Source organism: Solanum stenotomum, chromosome 2 (assembly GCF_019186545.1).
Source record: "Solanum stenotomum isolate F172 chromosome 2, ASM1918654v1, whole genome shotgun sequence".
Lineage (NCBI taxonomy): Eukaryota > Viridiplantae > Streptophyta > Magnoliopsida > Solanales > Solanaceae > Solanum > Solanum stenotomum.
This window is the reverse complement of record NC_064283.1, coordinates 3,998,956-4,018,229: the sequence shown is the minus strand read 5'-3', so window position 1 is coordinate 4,018,229 and position 19,274 is coordinate 3,998,956. Positions and strand designations below refer to the sequence as shown.

Genomic DNA, 19,274 nt, shown 5'->3' with positions numbered 1-19,274 from the left:
CAATTTCCAAATTAAACATAAATAAAAACAAAAAGGGGACTTAAGTGGTACAAATGAAACTATTGGGTTTTGCGTTACCTATTCTCATACTCCAAGGAGGTGATTTGTAATTTAGTAATCTATCAGGACGCTAAACGTATTATCCTTCATAAATCAGGTGATAAATTCAAATTAAGCAATTTTCAAAACAAAATAAATCACGCAATTAAGGCGGGAGAAGATGAACTAATCACCCATCTCTACATAAAGTGTGTCCTCCATAGTCCAACTTTTGTTCTAACTGAAAACTCAAAAAACCCAAAGCAACACGCATACGATTCTTTTGCGTTTTCTGCAGATGATCATTTTGTGATGGTGGTTATTGTCAATGGCGGATCCGTACAGAACGAACCCTCACGCTGCTTCATCTCTCGAATCCGAAGATATGTCTTCCTTTTTTCTTAATTTTCTTCAAGGTACGTCCGCTTCCGCTTCTGCGACTGCTGCGGCTGGTTTCTATAACCGATCGGTACCGGCGCCGGTGGCTGAGTCATCTTCTAGCCTCAATTTCTCCGATCCCGGTCGATTTTATGCTGCCGAGTTCAAGGAAGGCGTTGAGAATGTGTTTGCTTCTGCTGGCCTCGGGGATTGTGACGGTATGAATCCAGCTAATAGGAGAGAGTTTTTGGAAGATGATAAGGTTGATAACTTTGGTTTCAGTAGCGAGGTGAGGTTTTTTTTGTTTATTCTGTACAAATAGAACTTGCTAGTTCTGGAAATTTCACTTTCATTTTCCTTTTTATGTTTAAATGATTCTCGTAAAATTTGTAAATTTCATTTACTCTGATTTTACAATCTGTTCAGGAGTGTGATGGACTTGACATGCCATCTGATCCGACTCATCCACGTTCCTCAAAGAGGAGTAGATCTGCTGAAGTTCATAATTTGTCCGAGAAGGTTCACTTCAATTTTGAATCTTAAATTTGATGGTTTTCATCCTAAAAGTACATCTACCTATTTTATACATGATTAATTTTTGTGTGACAGAGGAGGAGGAGTAAGATCAATGAGAAACTGAAAGCATTGCAGAACCTAATTCCGAATTCTAACAAAGTATTCTTCAACATCTCAGCCTTTGAGCATTATTATATTTATTTATTGGTTTTTCTTTGCTAGCATAATTGAGCTTTATTTATTTCACAGACTGACAAGGCATCTATGCTTGATGAAGCCATTGAATATCTGAAGCAACTTCAACTGCAAGTTCAGGTTAAACTTCTTGCTACTCCCCTTTGACTACTTCTAGTTGCTCGTAGTCTAGTGGATGTTATGTGTTTTCAAACACGTTAAAAGAACATCTTGATAGGATTATGGCAGTGATGGCTCAACAGGAGTAGGTAATAAAGGTGTATCGTGTATGTATAATGTTAAGGAAAGTTAGTAACATATTCTAATTCTTACAGCGGAGCACAAAGTCACGGAATAAATACACTTATTTTTAAGTGAATATCTTTATTGGAAATTGAAAGTATACCACCATCTTTCTCTCTTATATCTGCCTATTGCATGTTCAATTTTTATAAAAGTGTTCTTTGGTTGATCAATCATATTTTTTGGTGGTTGTTCTTGACAAAGGTCTTTGTTTGCTAGTGATATTACTGTAAATGCATGCCATTAACCTGAAGTAAGAGTATTAATATCAATGTAGGGATTCATATGTACTTTATTGACTTCTTTGAGAACTAATGAACCCTCATTAGAACTATGTGAATCGTCTCATTCAAACATTTATGTCTGTAAAAAGTGAACATTTTTATTTATGTTTTGTGTTCTATATCCCCCCCCCCACCACACACACACACACACACACACTGTAGGCTAGATTATTACTATAACCCCCTCCTTCGAAATTAATGACACCTTTTTATATTTGAAAACTTTTAATTTTAAATTTTCCATTTCTCTTACTGCACAAAAATATCATCGTATGTTTAAGATCATAAGATCCAACATTACTTGAGATATGTGGCATCCACACCCCCCCTTAAAAGCAAAAGGCATATATAATACTTTGATGCATTTTGTATTCTATCCACTTTTGGAGAGTTTTATGTTTTAGGTGTGAGTCTATTATCATTGAAATACTTCCACAATGTCACAACTTTGCTCTTGCTAGTATCATTGTCCTCTCTCTGACTGGTAAAATAAAAGAACAGGGGCAGTGGAGCTTTGAAAAATCAAATCAGAATATGAAAAAGGAAAATAAAATAAAGAACATATTAATCTTAAATTGCATTTCTCTCAGCTGGATGCTATCACTGCTGCATGTGACAGAAATTAAATACTAGTCTCAACTCTTTAGATTAGTCAAAAACAGGTGCAGAAAGTTTATGTAGGTATCTTCCACAAAATGGAATGGAATGGAAAAGGTTGATGTGTGTATTTCTGTGGTTATGTAACACATTGTCTAGACAAGTATGGCACACACAACTTTGAGATATGATGTTACAGGCCTCATCATCTTCAGTCTTTTATAACTGTTGACACCCCAAAAGAAGCTAAATGAAATGGAGTGCTTTTGGTTTGGAGCCTTTCTTTAAATCCTTGGAGTTCTAAGTTGAGCTAGTAGGTAACGCTAAAGAGGTGAAAAACTTGTTGCTACTAGTCTACTAGGTTATGGAGCATTAGTGGGATAAGCTAAGAGAAAGTATGTATTGGTCTGGCATGAACATTCATTATGTTTCTTACTTTTGGCAGTATCATGGCCTGAAGTAGGTTAGAGGAAAAGGGATTGAATTGAGAAGTGTAAATGAAGAAGAAAAACCTCTCTTATATTCAAGAATTGTTTCGTATACAGTTTTAGATGAAGCACCCCTCTAAGTTCACTAGTTTCTTATTGCTCCTTTAGTTTGAATAGATCCATTTTAAACTGTTTTTTAGTAAATCTCATGCTATTAGCCATTTCTCTACCTTGCAATGAGCATTGCTTTGGCTTTAAGCTTAACATTTTTATTGTGTAACAACAAATTTTGTGCTTGAAAAAATAATCAAAGGTAGAAAATATTGCGACAAGTGTAGTATTTTATTTCAACTGTAGTGAATCTCGGTGATTCCTCGGATTTTTTTTCCAGAAATAAAATCAAGAGCCTCCTTTATACAATTCGGGCATTTCATAAAGAAACAAGTTTGCTTATCTCACTTTGATAGATTTGATCTTGACTTGTATTGAATTCAATGGCTTCTTGTTATGAAACTGGTTCCTCTTATGGGTTATAGTGACCCCTATTTATAATAACAGGGATTCCATATGTGGAACATTCACAAATAAAAGTTAAGATATAACATATAAAAGAAATGGAGAAGATGATGTGAATTGTGCGAAGTGATATGCTCCATCCTTTAAATCTCACCAAGGTTTTCAGTCATTGTCTGATTTGTAGAGTCAGTTGGTGAATTTACTTTATAGACTTATCTGTAATGTGGTTTCTTTCGGTTTCCCCCTTATAATATGTATTATTAAAACTTTTATGATTAGATGATTTCAGATAGGAAACCTCCTGAAATCCGGATGGATGCAAGTTTCCTCTCATACTCTTGCTAATTTGAATAGTTAGCTGTTCCTCTTATGATTTATTTACGACAATGGTAATCTTTTGGCATAATCATCAAATCCCCTTGACGTTTTTGATCACTTAGAAGACGAGGGCACTTCTGATGCATGTGAGTAGTTTGCATATATTGTGCCTCTTGAAATTGAGAAGTGCAAAAAATCTTATAATTACTTTTTATTTCATATAGTTGCGGAGAATAGGAAAATAGCTTAATAGTTCACTTGATATAATGGGTCAACAACATACCAAAATTTAATCTAGTAAATAAAAAGTACAGTGGTTCTTGTAACTACCTAAAGAAAATACTCCTCACTGTGTCATCCATCTCAAAGATCTAATGTGTTAACTTTCTCTCTTTCTGGGCCGTTGATGTTTGATGTCGATGACATGTAGTCATAAGCTATGACTAGTATGAAGTGACTTTCTGAGATCTAAGCACATGTGGATTATGATGAAGTCACTACTAGTTCATATCTGCCACTGTCCTCTTTAAAATTGCATAATAGAAACTTTGGGTTTACAGATGCTTACCTTGAGGAATGGATTGAGTTTATACCCAGGATATGTTCCTGGGTCTATGCAGTCGGTGCAACTCCCATCTGGTAATGAATTTGATGGGAGAAGTTTTATGCTGAGTGCAAATGGAGGAGCTACACTTCCTGTGAATCGAGAAATGCCACAGACTGCATTTGAAATTTCCAATCAGAATCCATCAGGCAAGCCAACAATAACCTCACATAACACAGAAAACGCTGTAGCTTTAGAAACTACAATTCAGAATCATTATGGAGTTCTTAACCATTTAGCATCTTCTAAGGTAAGCTGCTTGTAGTATTTCATTGAGATCTCTTAAGTTAAAAGCTAAAGCAATTCTCTTACTTATTCAGGACATGTGCCGAGACAATACACTATCAAGATTGCATTTGGATATGAGTTGCTCTGGAAACAATTCATCATCAGGAGTGTCGTCTTAACCAAAATTTCACAGGATCAAATATTTGAGGAGTTGGTGTAGATGGAATTAACTATTGTTACTGTGAAACTCCAATTGTTTGTACATCTCCTAAGTTAAATATTTGCCTCATGGTCCTGAGATGCACTGATCCTTGATTGTTATGCTCGATGAGCACGAACAGAACTGTGCTTTTGTAACTGTTGAAACTGGACTTGACAAAATAACTAGTGTTGGAAAAATAACTGTTCAAACTTTTAGCTACTTTTAGTGTACAACGTTCGAGTTCTTACAGCAACTTGAAAATGAAAAATATACTACTGTCTTGAATAGATGTCGTTTCTGGATAATAATTTCAGAATCTCAGATGTCTTTCTATGGGAAGTTTTTCCATCCTCTTGGAGGATCAGTAGTGTTCCGACTTACCTCCATCGTGACTCAAACAGGTACATAAATATCTGGTACCATTCTCTTCTATAATTATGATGAATGGATTTGAATTGTATGCTTTTACAGTGAGGGTACCACTTTTACTCAGACGGACATATTTATTTGTCTTCAATATATTACTATACTAAACTGTAAAGCCTGAACTATGTATACACTCTTTTTATAGTAAGGTCTATTTCCCTCAATTGAACTTTTCACTAAACGGAATCCGCCACAAAATTTACTTTTTTCCCAATATTAGCATTGGATGTAGCATCTTCTACTATAAAAAATAAGGAGGAATTGAAAAAAATAATCAAAATAAATAAAGGTCCACTAACAATAATATCAATGAATATAAAGATAAGCATAAATTGAACTAGATCACCCACTCCACAACATTCTCTTTTAATCATTTCTCAACTCTTTAATTAACAAAAAAGAAACTAAAAGTGACGCAACTATTATCAAAGTGGGAAATTGAGAAAAAGGTGGTATCAAGCTCAATTAAAATGAAGCTAAAGCATCCACCAACCATCTTTAAATGAAAGATCTAACCAAACAATCCAACAAAAAAGTATAAGAAAAGAAGCCAAGATAAAAACTACTCTTTCCGTCTCAAAATAAAATTTATCTTAAAAAAATATATCTCATATCATAAAATTAATATATATTTCTAATTATACCCTATACTTTTATCTTCTTAATGAACTTGATTATTGCTAAATTATACTTATTTTAAGACGAAGACAGCAGTAAAAAGGCAAAAATGAATCAATAAAGAAATGCCACCAACTATACCATTTACTATATGGTTACGTCCATTAATAACTTCATACTTGTATAGATACTAATACACGTTTCTTAATGAATGTCACAATAAAGTAAGCTAATCAAGAATCCAGTGGGGGCAATTTTCTCCATTTCTACCAGTCCTATCATTACAGCTCCCCCCCTCCCCCCTACCCACCCACTCCCAATCTCCATGGTCCCAAAACTCGCTCTCAGCTTAGCTCCAAAGATGACTTGTACTGTAACAAGCCACTGTCTCTACCATCAACACTAGAGTCCATAGTCCCCACCATAGTGCCACATGCATTATCCCATTACCATATAATACTTTGTCTTGCTCCTCCAACGGTTCTTTGTTAATCAAATTCTTCTTCCCGGAGCTGGAGGAGAAGAAGAAAAGGGAATTATACTATGTCGGGGTTTCTGACTGATGAACTGTCCAAAAGAACTTCAATTTTTGGTTTACGTTTATGGGTTGTTTTGGGTATTTGTGTAGGAGCTGCAATTGTGCTTGTTCTGTTTCTTATCTCACTATGGTTCACTTCCAAACGTAGCACTAGTAAAAATACCCTTTCAGTTTCAGCTAAGAAAAATCCCAATATCCCTAAAGTATCCAAGGAAATTCAGGAAATCCGAATCGACCCAATTCGAACTCTGCCGGAAAACCCGAAATTACTACCTGCTCCGGCTCCGATACCGGAACCTGATTCTTTCGAGGAGAAAACCCAGAATCCCGATGATTATCAGAGAACACTCATTGAGATCGGAAAGGGTCAGAAGATTGCCAATCCGGGTCGGGTTGGGCAAGGTGGCGGGTCTAGTCATGGTAGTGAGGAAGCTCGGTCTAATGAGCAGGCTATCATTGCTGTGCCGGAGGTTTCGTATTTGGGGTGGGGTCATTGGTATACACTGAGAGAGCTTGAAATTTCAACAAATTATTTTGCTGAGGAAAATGTGATTGGTGAAGGTGGGTATGGAATTGTTTACCGTGGAGTTATGGAAGATAACAGTAAAGTTGCTGTTAAGAATTTGCTCAATAACAGGTGCACTATTCAAAGTTCTTTCCTTTTCTGTGAATTGGTTATATATTGATAACATAATGTTTCAAATATGTTTATGATTCTTGCATGTGTCTTGACATGTCATTAATGTAAAGTATGCTTTTAAGTAATATGGCGTTGTTCATGTGTTAAATGTGGTATCTTTTGGGTTTTGGGGCTTAATTACTTACATAATAGCCCGTGTAATTCCACAAGTGGGGTCTACACAGATTTTTCTCCTACGAGATAGAGAGGCTTTTTCTGATAGACCCTCTGTTTAAAAAGCATAGTAAAGCAGTTTGAAGAAGGGAATACAGAAAAGAAAGCAGTAATTATAGGATTAGTTTATGAAAAAATCTGTACCTTTTGTTCTGTCTTCAGGTTTATATATGTAGTTTTCTTTTCAGGGGACAAGCAGAGAAGGAGTTTAAGGTTGAAGTTGAAGCAATTGGTCGGGTTCGGCACAAGAATTTGGTGAGGTTACTCGGTTACTGTGCTGAGGGTGCTCACAGGTAATTCAGTTTCAGTTGTCTGCAGCTTAATACTGTCGGTTATAGTATTATGGTGGTGATTGTCTTTTAGGATATTTTTGACCTGTAATTATTCTGGAGATTCTGCTTTTGAGCTTGAGTTGGGATGAATTACTCAATACGGTCAATATGCTATTTCAGAATGCTTGTGTATGAGTATGTGGACAATGGGAACTTGGAACAGTGGCTCCATGGAGATGTAGGGTCTTGCAGTCCTCTTACATGGGAAATTAGAATGGATATCATTCTTGGAACAGCTAAAGGGTATACAACTGCTAATTTTTTTGTAAACTTTTTTTTTTTTTTGAGCGGTAATTGTTTTTGTACTTTGTGTTAAAGGGTGTAACTAAAGCTTGGTGAGTCTTACAGGTTAACCTATCTTCATGAGGGCCTTGAACCCAAGGTTGTTCACCGTGACATCAAATCAAGCAATATTTTGCTTGATAAGCAGTGGAGTCCAAAAGTGTCAGACTTTGGCTTGGCAAAGCTTTTGGGTGCTGAGAAGAGCTACGTTACTACTCGGGTTATGGGAACATTCGGGTTAGTGCTTGACATTTCAAAACCCACTATCATTATTTAGTTGCTAATATTGAGTTTCCCTTGGAAAATAAATTGCTGATGACCCCTTTATCAGTTACGTTGCTCCAGAATATGCTAGCACTGGCATGTTGAATGAGAGAAGTGATGTGTATAGTTTTGGAATTCTTATTATGGAAATCATTTCTGGAAGGAATCCGGTGGATTACAGCCGTCCTCCTGGAGAGGTTTGTCTCATATGATCAATGTTAGTTCCTAGTTTCAGGAAACCTCTTTAATATTTGTTCCAGTTTTGTTCTGACTCTGCTTAGTCAATCCGGCTCACAGGTAACTCTGGTTGATTGGCTTAAAATAATGGTTTCAAACCGGAATGCCGAGGGCGTTGTGGATCCCAAGATACCTGAGAAGCCTTCGTCAAGAGCCCTGAAACGTGTTCTTTTGGTAGCATTACGCTGTGTTGACCCCAATGCTCAGAAGAGGCCAAAAATGGGACAAGTAATACACATGCTTGAAGCTGATGACTTTCCCTTCCGTGATGTAAGCTCTTGTTTTCCTCCAGGCCCTTGAATTTAATGTCACATTGATTAGTCACGAGAGTCGACCGCTAAGAATGCATTTGGGGTAATGGAATGATGTGAACTGAATCTAAGACTTAATTTGGATGTAATTGCGCTGTTAGCTAAAATGTAGTCACGATTATCTCTTTTCTAAATGATCACTTAATGCATGATATGACATGAAGATATTTTCTGTTGGAATTATGTTTGTTACACCATAAATTAGATCACATTAATGAACCTCCTTACGTACCCTATTACCAACTACCAAGCACATGGACTGCTTTGAATATGTTGTAATGTGCTGGTGAGATCTGATCAAAGCTGTGATGTCTATTTAATTACATCATGGACCAACACTGTTATATTTTTGCATAGTGCTTGTGTTAATTAGTACAAGGATCATCTCATCAGTTTCCTATCAATACCCTTACTTGGTTTTCATTCACTTCCTCTGAATAACTGTGGCATTGATACAGGAGCGACGGGCTTCAAGGGAGCATGGTGGTCGTTTATATCGTGATGGTGCTAAAGAGAGGGTAATGGACAAGCGTGTAATTGAATCAGGTGATAGCAGTGGATATGAAAGTAGTGTGCAAACCAACTGGTCTTTGGTCAAGAAACAAGAAACCGATGATGAGCATTAGCAGCACCAACAACAAGGTCAATTCCAACCCCGTTGTTTCATCTGTCATTCATTTGGAGCTAGCACATGTAAATATCATTCACTTAACTTCTGCATTTTCAGTTAATTCAGCAGTCTTGATAGGTTTTGTAGCATAGCCCTTGTTATTAGTGTATGTAATTGCCTTCAGGTTTGCTTTGAACATAACTGTTATTTTACCAGTGAAAGGACATGATTGTATTGTATTGCATTTACCACAAACGAGTTTAACTTGTGTGCACTGACAATGTCCTTTTATTACTACATCGTGTTAAAATAACCTACTAACCGTCTACCGTAATCCTAATATGGTAACATAAAAAGTGCACTTTTATTACTAACTGCCTTATATGGATTTTACCAGGATTAGAAAAGAAAAGCTACATCTTTTTGCGGGGACGTATCAGATGGAGTCATTTTCTTGTGGACAGATAATGTCACCGACAGAAAGCTACATTCAATAAAAAGAAGATTCTTAAATAATTAACAACTGAAATTAGTCAAAATGTACGACCAAAACAGTTGATTTTTCCTTAATCAGACAAAGGTTAACACAAATGTTCTTTTTGGTGATTTGGGTTCTGAGGTAGGGTCTGATTGAAGTGTTTCATGGGATGCCTACTGTAATGGCGGACCGCCCCTGCCTTTACGCTATTATAGTGTGATGTGAGCGGTCCAAATTTGTTGAATCTTTCTCAATCATCTTAGCTGGAACTTTTTTTACTAAGAGAATTTAAAATATTACTTAACAAGTAAATATCAAAGAACTTTTTTTTTTTGATGACAAGGGAAACCGCAGCCGCTACCCTTTGGGTGCGCACAGGGTAAAACCCCCGCTCCTATGCGATAGCTCGCAAACCACATAGGATAGGTAACCCGCATTAGGCAAGCCCGGTGCGACGAGCTCGTCCCAGAAGCAAACCCCTTGCTTTCGCTGGCGAGGGGTTTCGAACTTGAGACCTCGCAAGCCCAAACCACTGAGCCACTCCGATATAATATTTCCGCAAATGAAATGTTAATTAATTCTCCTTGAACAAAGGTGGCTCCGCCACTAGGAGTGTCCCTACGAGCACTAAAGTCTTGAGTATGCTACAAATTACAAAAGGAGGAAATGAGGTAGGTGTCCTTTGTATTTGGCAGCTACTATAGATGATCCTTTTGACAGCTAGAGATTTGAGATTTTGGACCCATCAATTTAATTATGTTTTCTAGTTTTGTCATGATGTAGAAAATAGTCGTTATGTTTTATAAGTTATTTAAGATGTTTATTTGTTTTCAACAACTTTAATTTGGTGTAATACATGACCAAACATTTAGGGGCGCCTCCAACCAAACAGTCCTATCTTGACTTTCTGAACATTTCTGCATGTGAAAATGTGAATGGGAAAATTCTCTTCCACTGTTTGGTTTTGTCAAAAGAGAGAAGAAAATGGAGGGAGTAAAGAATATTATAAAGAATAAATCGAGAGTGCAGTTAGATAAACGTTATTCTTCTATTCATTAGAGATCTCAGGTTTAAATTCCTAGAATTGAAAAAGTAATACATTCGCACTATGCTATTTTATAAAAACAAATATACAAAACGAAATTGAAAGGATCAAAACTTAAATAGAGATCTCAGTCTCGAACATTCTTTCTTGTTCTTACATATCTACAACACAAAAAAATTTCTTTTGCATCTCTCTCTCTCTCTTGATGAAACAACACATGCAAAGTGAATCATTTTGCTGCTTTGTTCTCTCTTTTCACTTTTCCTTTTTTCCTAAAGAAAGGCCCAAATTGTTACATAGAATAGAAGCTAGCTAGTGCTAGTATCAGTGGCGGACCCAGGATTTTCACGAAGTGGGTTCAAGATATAAAAATATACCTAATATTATTTGTATTTTTTTTATTGATTTTAGAATGATAAGAGATTTTTTAGTTGAAGAAATAAAAAATAACCACAATAATCATATATGTATATATAAAGAGTAGAATTAAGAGCGAAAAACATTCAACAAAGAAGAAGACAAAAGTTTTAGAATTGAGAATAATAGGGATTAGTGCCTTTTTGGTTGAGTTTTTAAAAAATTTAAAAATTAAAAACAAAAAGGACAAAAGTTGTTGACTATTGGACTTTTAATTGTAAAAGTAAAAGGTTGTTCTACTTTTTATAGTTTCTAAGTAACTAAATTGACAAAAGTTACACCTACATAGAGGACAAAACTGTGTGTGAACGTTTTATTTATCAAAAAAACGAATTAAAATTAAAATGTGGCAATGGGGATTCAATCCCGGGTTGGCTGGGAAAATTGAACTCCCTCAACCACTCGGATAAGCTTCAGACTTGTGTTAGTGGGTTCAAAATTTAATATATACATATAAAATTTTAAAAACTGATTAAATATACATATATATACAGTGTTATTTTTCAACGAAGTGGGTTCATATAAACCCACTTGAACCATTGTAGGTCCGCCCCTGGCTAGTACCTAGTAGTGTCATTGCCAGAGTAAGAATTAAAGGAGCTTACTAGTGGCCATAAACAAAAATAATTTGAGCTGAGGAATTTTTAGACTATGAATTTAGTGGTTTTTTCTGATATATGATTAAGTACATTTAACCTTCAATTAAGTGAAATGTTTATTCTCCATCCATTTACATAGAAAAAGAGTTATATTTAGACTATTGTGAGAACAAATATAACCTTCGTATATGAAGTAACTAGCCGTAAGAAAATTTACAATCAAATGGGTCACATTTCAATTAATTGAAGGTTAAATGTGCTTTGAAAAAAATATTATACTGACCAAAATCAAAATTTGGTGATATTTTGCTAAAAGGTTTAACTTTGCCCTGTGTACTCATTCATGACCTCCTCATTATAATTTTGGTTTGGCTCCAAATTGCATTCAACAAAGCCTTTTGATGCTGACTTTCCACTTGATTGCCAAATAGTGAATTCCAAAGGAATGTCACATCCCAGAAATTTTCTACTTAGGTCCATTTTTTCTAGCCTATTGGACATCTCTTACAATGTTTCCAGACAAAATGTGCATTAAAATATATTTTGTTGGCATATGCTTGAAGTTATATGGTGACATTTCAAGAACTTGTAGATATAGGAATATAACAATCTAGGAAATAACAAAATACACCGGCCAAGAAAGTTAACAATGATTAGATGGAGGATTATACCAATAAGATACCTGTACAAATAAAACAAAAAAAAAGGTCTAATCCAACTTAAGAATAAACCCCAAAAGCTTAACAATGCTCCCATGACATTAGTATAAATATGTGCACACCAGAACAGATGAAGAAAATAACACAAGAAATTGAGTTTTGGAGCAAAAAAAAGTGAATCCAAAAATGGGATTCTTATTGTTCTTATTGTTCCTCTTAGCTAATTCAGCCTCAGCAAAAAGAACCACTTACATAATCCATATGGACAAGTCATTCATGCCTAAGGCTTTTACTAGTCATGAGCAATGGCACTCTTCAGTTCTTGAAACTGTCATGTTGAAAGATACAGCAAGTGAAAGTTCTACCAAGCCGACTAGGCTTCTTTATTCGTATGACAATGCATTTCATGGATTCAGTGCTGTTATGTCTGAGGATGAATTGCAAGTTCTTGAAAAATTGCCTGGTTTTGTCTCGGCTTATGCTGATAAAATGGTCACTCTTGACACTACTCACACGTTTGAGTTTCTCGGTCTGAATCCTGAGTCAGGACTATGGCCAGCTTCTCATCATGGCGAAGACGTGATTGTTGGTGTCATTGATACTGGAGTATGGCCAGAGAGTCGGAGTTATAAGGACGATGGGATGACTGAAATTCCGTCAAGGTGGAAGGGTATATGTGAGCCTGGACAAGAATTTAATGCTTCAATGTGTAACAATAAGTTAATTGGTGTTCGATACTTCAACAAAGGAGTTAAAGCTGCAAATCCTAATATTACGATTAGTATGAATTCAGGCAGGGATACACAAGGTCATGGCACGCATACTTCATCAACTGTTGGTGGAAACTATGTCGAGGGTGCTTCATTTTTTGGCTATGCAACTGGCACAGCAAGAGGGGTCGCTCCACGTGCTAGGCTTGCTATGTATAAGGTAATTTTTGATGAAGGACGCTTCGCTTCTGATGTGCTTGCTGGTATGGATCAAGCTGTTGCTGATGGTGTCGATGTGATATCCATCTCTATGGGATTTGATAATGTTCCATTGTATGAAGACCCTATTGCCATAGCTTCATTTGGTGCTATGGAGAAAGGCGTTCTTGTTTCCGCATCAGCAGGAAATGCAGGTATCACTCCTGGAATACTCCACAATGGAATCCCCTGGCTCTTGACTACTGCTGCTGGCTCTATTGATCGCGTCCTCTCAGGAAAATTGACTCTTGGAAATGGACAAGTGATCACTGGTTGGTCAATGTACCCTGTTAGCGCCCTTGTCAACGAGTTCCCACTTATCTACAACGAGTCAATATCGAGTTGCAATTCAACTTCCTTATCCAGCTTCAATTATGGAATCATCATATGTGAAAATGGACATTTCCTTGATCAAATAAATACCATTGCTGAATCCTCTGCCCCTGCTGCTATATACATCTCTGACGATCCAAGAATTTTCCAGAGAGAAGAATTTGCATATCCTGGTGTTGTTATCAGTCCTGAAGATGGAGCAGCTGTGATCAGTTATGCTAAATCTGGTGCCAATCCTGTTGCCAGCATTAGCTTCCAACAGACATTTGTGAGATCAACACCAGCACCCGTCGTTGCAACTTACACATCACGAGGTCCTTCACCTAGCTATCAAGGAATCTTGAAGCCAGACATAATGGCACCAGGGTCATTAGTCTTAGCATCCTGGATTCCCAATCGTTATACAGCTTCAATATATCCAGATATCGGATTGAGCAGTGAATTCACAATGATTTCAGGAACATCCATGGCCTGTCCACATTCCTCTGGCATTGCTGGACTTCTTAAAGGCGCACATCCTGAATGGAGTCCAGCAGCAGTCCGATCTGCAATGATCACTGGTGCCATCAACATTGACAACACAAATTCTCCCATCAAAGATTCAGGCCTAAACTACAGTATCGCGACTCCTCTGGCTATGGGAGCAGGGCTAGTTAATCCAAACTTCGCCCTGAATCCAGGTCTTATATATGATGCCACACCACAAGACTACATAAACCTTTTATGCGCCATGAAATTCACTCACAAGCAAATCTTGACGATCACAAGATCATCAACCTACACTTGCCAAAATGCATCTTCTGATCTTAACTACCCATCATTCATCACTCTATACACAAATGAAACTGCAGCAACACTGAGTCAAAAGTTCGTTAGGACAGTGACAAACGTTGGTGATGGCCCTGCTAACTATTCTATTAATATGGTCGTGCCATCGAACACAAACATAAGTGTTTATCCTTCAAGATTGTCCTTCAGCAGCAAGTATGAGAAGCTAAGTTATACATTGACAGTTGAATATAGCGGTAACAAAACTGGAGAAGTTGTATTCGGATCTATAACTTGGGTGGATGTAATTGGTCTCCATGCTGTAACAAGTCCAATTGTGGTTGCACCAATGATCCATACTTGGTAATCACAGGGATTTTTAGACTATGAATTTAATGGTTCTTCTGATATATGATTAAGTATATTTAACCTTCAATCAAATGAAATGCAGGTTCTTGATCCATTTTTAGATTGTGAGAACAAATATTATCTTCAAATATGAAGTAACTAACCGTACAAACCTAAATATGCATGGCTAATTAAATGGTGTAATGGTTAATATACATTAATGTTGAGAAAATTTACAATCACATGGATCAAAAGTGCACATTGTAATTAATTGAAATTTGAAGGTTAAATGTGGTTAGATAAATATTATAAGGACCAAAATCAAAATTTGGTGATATTTGAGTGACTAAAAGTGCAAATTTCCCATATTTAGCCTCTTGCATAAATATACCTTCTTCATTACCAATACCAATAAGATCATACCTTTTTGCTCTCAATTATGGATCACTATTATAGAAGAAAAAAAATCAAAGCAAACTCATGGACCACTATAAATTAAACAATCTTGTTTGAACACGTAAAATTTTACAAAAAGGACATGGTCGAGATTTAATTTACCTTATATTTCTAGAAAAGGTTTAACTTTTACAAAAAGGACAAATTGAATGGGTTCTGTATTAGCCAATTGCCAAATTATCTTGTTAGCTTATGCTTGAAGTTTTATGGGGAGGTTTCAAGAACTTGTAAAGATTTAGAAACATAACAATCTTGGAAATAACAAACTAGACTGCCAAGAAAGTTAACAATGATTATAATTTGTTGAGATGGTTGTTATCCCTAGTATTTTATTGTATTGTTAGTTTAAATTCAATTTATTATGATTGTTGCTTAAATTCTAGAGAAAATTCTAGAGATAGCAAACATAATAGACATAATAAGGTTCTATAGTTATGGTTTCGATAATTGCGCTCCATAATTATAGTTGTATTTGCTATAGAGGCTGGAGTGGTATATTTCTGCTCGTTTGTATATTTCGCTTGCGAATATACAAATAGGGTAAGTATATACAAATTCTATATTTATACAATTAGGAATTTTTCAGAACTCTGTTTGTATATTTCACTTGGCAATATACAAACATGGTAATTTATTATGAATTTTTCATAAATCGTATACAAATAGCGAATTATAAATTAGAGAATTTTTCATACAAACATATACAAAATTCTGGATTTATACAATTAGGAACCGAATTATACAAATTCTGAATTTATATAAATTAGCGAATTATACAAATCAAACGAATTATACAAATCAGGCTAATAGCAAGATTGGGTGAAACTATAACTGCGAATTAGAATTTTTCTAAATAGTAGTTATAGCATTTAATATGGTTTGAATGTTTGCTATTCTGCACAATTTTCCCTAATTTCTATTGTACAATATCGTTTAAATCTATCGTTAGGTTAGGAGGGAAAAAACCATTTTATGTAACGACCAATTTGGTGTGATTGCGTTGTTACCTTAATATCTTCTTCTCATTTTGTCTTTATTTATTATTTAATAATTATGTTTTATCTTTTACCCTACTTTTTCATGGTAGTTCTACCCAATCCCTACTTTTCTTATAGGTTTGTCATTCAAATTATGGATGTGTGACATTATGTAACGATAGAGGACGATACAATCTATCTAAATAATATATTCAAAAACAATACAATATAATACGATACATTATGAAACAATACGTAACAACATCCAAACAAAGTGTTAATAATTGATGGAGGATTCTACTAATAATGATACCTATGCAAAAAAAAATAAAACAAAATGGTCTAATCCAACTTAAGAATGAAACCCCAAAATTGGTTTTCAAAGCAGAACAATGCTCCATGGCCTTAGTATAAATATGTGCACATTGGAGCAAATGAAAAAAATAACACAAGAAATTGAGTTTTGAAGCAAAAAAGTAAATCCAAAAAATGGGATTAGTTAAAGGAGTGCCTCTTCTTTGTATGTTGTTCTTATTGTTCCTCTTAATTAGCTAATTCAGTATCAGCAAAAAAGAACCACTTACATTATCCATATGGATAAATCATTCATGCCTAAGGCTTTTACTAGTCATGAGCTATGGCACTCTTCAATTCTTGAAACTGTCAAGTTGAAAGATACAACAAGTGGAAGTTCTATCAATCCGACAAGGCTTCTTTATTCGTACGACAATGCATTTCATGGATTCAGTGCTGTTATGTCTGAGGATGAATTGCAAGTTCTTGAAAAGTTGCCTGGTTTTGTCTCGGCTTCTACTGATAAAATGGTCACTCATGACACTACTCACACGTTTGAGTTCCTTGGTCTGAATCCTGAGTCAGGACTATGGCCAGCTTCTCATTATGGCGAAGATGTGATTGTTGGTGTCATTGATACTGGAGTATTGCCAGAGAGTCGGAGTTATATGGATGACTGAAATTCCGTCAAGGTGGGAAGGGTATATGCGAGCCTGGACAAGAATTTAATGCTTCAATGTGTAACAATAAGTTAATTGGTGTTCAATACTTTAACAAAGCTGCATATCCTAATACCACAATTAGTATGAATTCAGGCAGGGATACACAAGGTCATGGCACACATACTTCATCAACTGTTGGTGGAAATTATGTGGAGAGTGCTTCATTTTTTGGCTATGCAACTGGCACAGCAAGAGGGTCGCTCCACGTGCTAGGCTTGCTATATATAAGGTCATTTGGGATGAAGGACGCTTCGCTTCTGAAGTGTTTGCTGGTATGGATCAAGCTGTTGCTGATGGTGTCGATGTGATATCCATCTCTCTGGGATTTGATAATGTTCCATTGTATGAAGACCCTGTTGCCATAGCTTCATTTGGTGCCATGGAGAAAGGCATTCTTGTTTCCGCTTCTGCAGGAAATGTAGGTGGCGTCCCTGGAGGACTCCACAATGGAATCCCCTGGCTCTTGACTACTGCTGTTGGCTCTATTGATCATGTCCTCTCTGGAAAATTGACTCTTGGAAATGGACAAGTGATCACTGGTTGGTCAACGTACCCTGTTAGCGCCCTTGTCAACGAGTTCCCACTTATCTACAACGAGTCAATATTGGGTTGCAATTCAACTTCCATATCCAACTTCAATAATGGAATCATCATATGCGAAAATGTAAATTTCCCTTTTCAATTTGATACCATGGCTAAATCCTCTGCTACTGCTGCTATATACATCTCTGACGATCCGATCATTTTCCAGAATGAAGAGTTTGAATATCCCAGAGTTGTTATCAGCCCTGAGGACGGTGCAGCTGTGATCAGTTATGCTAAATCTGGTGCCAATCCTGTTGCCAGCATTAGCTTCCAACAGACAATTGTGAGATCAACATCAGCACCCGTCGTTGCAACTTACTCATTACGAGGTCCTTCGCCAAGCTATCCAGGAATCTTGAAGCCAGACATTATGGCACCATGGTCATTAGTCTTGGCATCCTGGATTCCTAATGTTTATACAGCTTTAATATATCCAGCTATCGAATTGAGCAGTGAATTCACAATGATTTCAGGAACATCCATGGCTTGTCCACATTCCTCAGGCATTGCTGCACTTCTTACAGGCGCGCATCCTGAATGGAGTCCAGCAGCAATCAGTTCTGCAATGATCACTAGTGCCATCAACATTGACAACACCAATTCTCCCATTAAAGATTCAGGCCTAAACTACAGTATCGCGACTCCTCTGGCTATGGGAGCAGGGCTAGTTAATCCAAACTTCGCCCTGAATCCAGGCCTTATCTATGATGCCACACCACAAGACTACATAAACCTTTTATGCGCCATGAAATTCACTGGCAAGCAAATCTTGACAATCACAAGATCATCAACCTACACTTGTCAAAATGCATCTTCTGATCTTAACTACCCATCATTCATCGCACTGTACACTAATGAAACTGGAGCTACACTGAGTCAAAAGTTCATAAGGACAGTGGCAAACGTTGGCAATGGTCCTGCTAACTATTCTATAAATATGACCGTGCCATCGAACACAAACATTAGTGTTTATCCTTCAAGATTGTCCTTCAGCAGCAAGTATGAGAAGCTAAGTTATACATTGACAGTTGAATATAGCGGTAACAAAACTGGAGAAGTTGTATTCGGATCGATAGCTTGGGTGGATGTAATTGGTCTCCATGCTGTAACAAGTCCAACTGTGGTTGCACCAATGATCCAAACTTGGTAATACCAAAAAAAATTGGTACATAAAGAACTAGAGTAAAATAACAAAATGTGAGGAATTTAGAGTTATATTTCTGAATCAGAAGGCTACTGACACAAATCTCGATTAGTAGGACCAGTAGATTTCGAATATCAGATTATAATATCAAAAAGTAAATCCAGAATCAGAAGTTTCCTTTCATTGTTCTTTTTGTCATTTTTTTCAAGTTACTGTTTACTTGCTTGATTTTGATATACATTACTAGAGTCGCGAAGGTTGTGTACATTCCTTAAGCGCCACTTGTAGGATTACACTCAGTATGAGTATGTTGTTGTGGTTGATTTATGAATCGCCATCCCTGCAGCAGACACTTTTTTTTAATTGTTAATCCATTCATATAATTGAGCTAAGGTCACATGATTCCCCCATACAAGTTAGTGC

The 19,274-nt window shown here is 36.4% G+C and overlaps 3 protein-coding genes and 1 pseudogene across 3 annotated transcripts; all 4 read left to right on the top strand.

Annotated features, from left to right (window-relative positions):
* Positions 1–225: 225 nt before the first annotated feature.
* LOC125855420 (transcription factor SPATULA-like) lies at positions 226–4,812 on the top strand. The gene is made up of 6 exons (XM_049535143.1): positions 226–706; positions 844–936; positions 1,027–1,092; positions 1,183–1,248; positions 4,114–4,407; positions 4,478–4,812. Exons 1-6 carry the CDS (start codon positions 368–370, stop codon positions 4,562–4,564), a joined length of 945 nt encoding a protein of 314 aa, XP_049391100.1. The 5' UTR covers positions 226–367; the 3' UTR covers positions 4,565–4,812.
* A 1,142-nt stretch (positions 4,813–5,954) lies between these two features.
* On the top strand, positions 5,955–9,312 carry LOC125855414 (probable serine/threonine-protein kinase At1g01540). The gene is made up of 7 exons (XM_049535138.1): positions 5,955–6,806; positions 7,211–7,315; positions 7,475–7,597; positions 7,703–7,873; positions 7,968–8,097; positions 8,198–8,407; positions 8,907–9,312. Exons 1-7 carry the CDS (start codon positions 6,175–6,177, stop codon positions 9,072–9,074), a joined length of 1,539 nt encoding a protein of 512 aa, XP_049391095.1. The 5' UTR covers positions 5,955–6,174; the 3' UTR covers positions 9,075–9,312.
* A 3,084-nt stretch (positions 9,313–12,396) lies between these two features.
* LOC125855412 (subtilisin-like protease SBT3) lies at positions 12,397–14,696 on the top strand. The gene has a single exon (XM_049535133.1). The coding sequence runs from the start codon at positions 12,443–12,445 to the stop codon at positions 14,690–14,692; it is 2,250 nt and encodes a 749-aa protein (XP_049391090.1). The 5' UTR covers positions 12,397–12,442; the 3' UTR covers positions 14,693–14,696.
* A 1,899-nt stretch (positions 14,697–16,595) lies between these two features.
* Positions 16,596–18,863, top strand: LOC125855411 (subtilisin-like protease SBT3; annotated as a pseudogene).
* Positions 18,864–19,274: the final 411 nt, after the last annotated feature.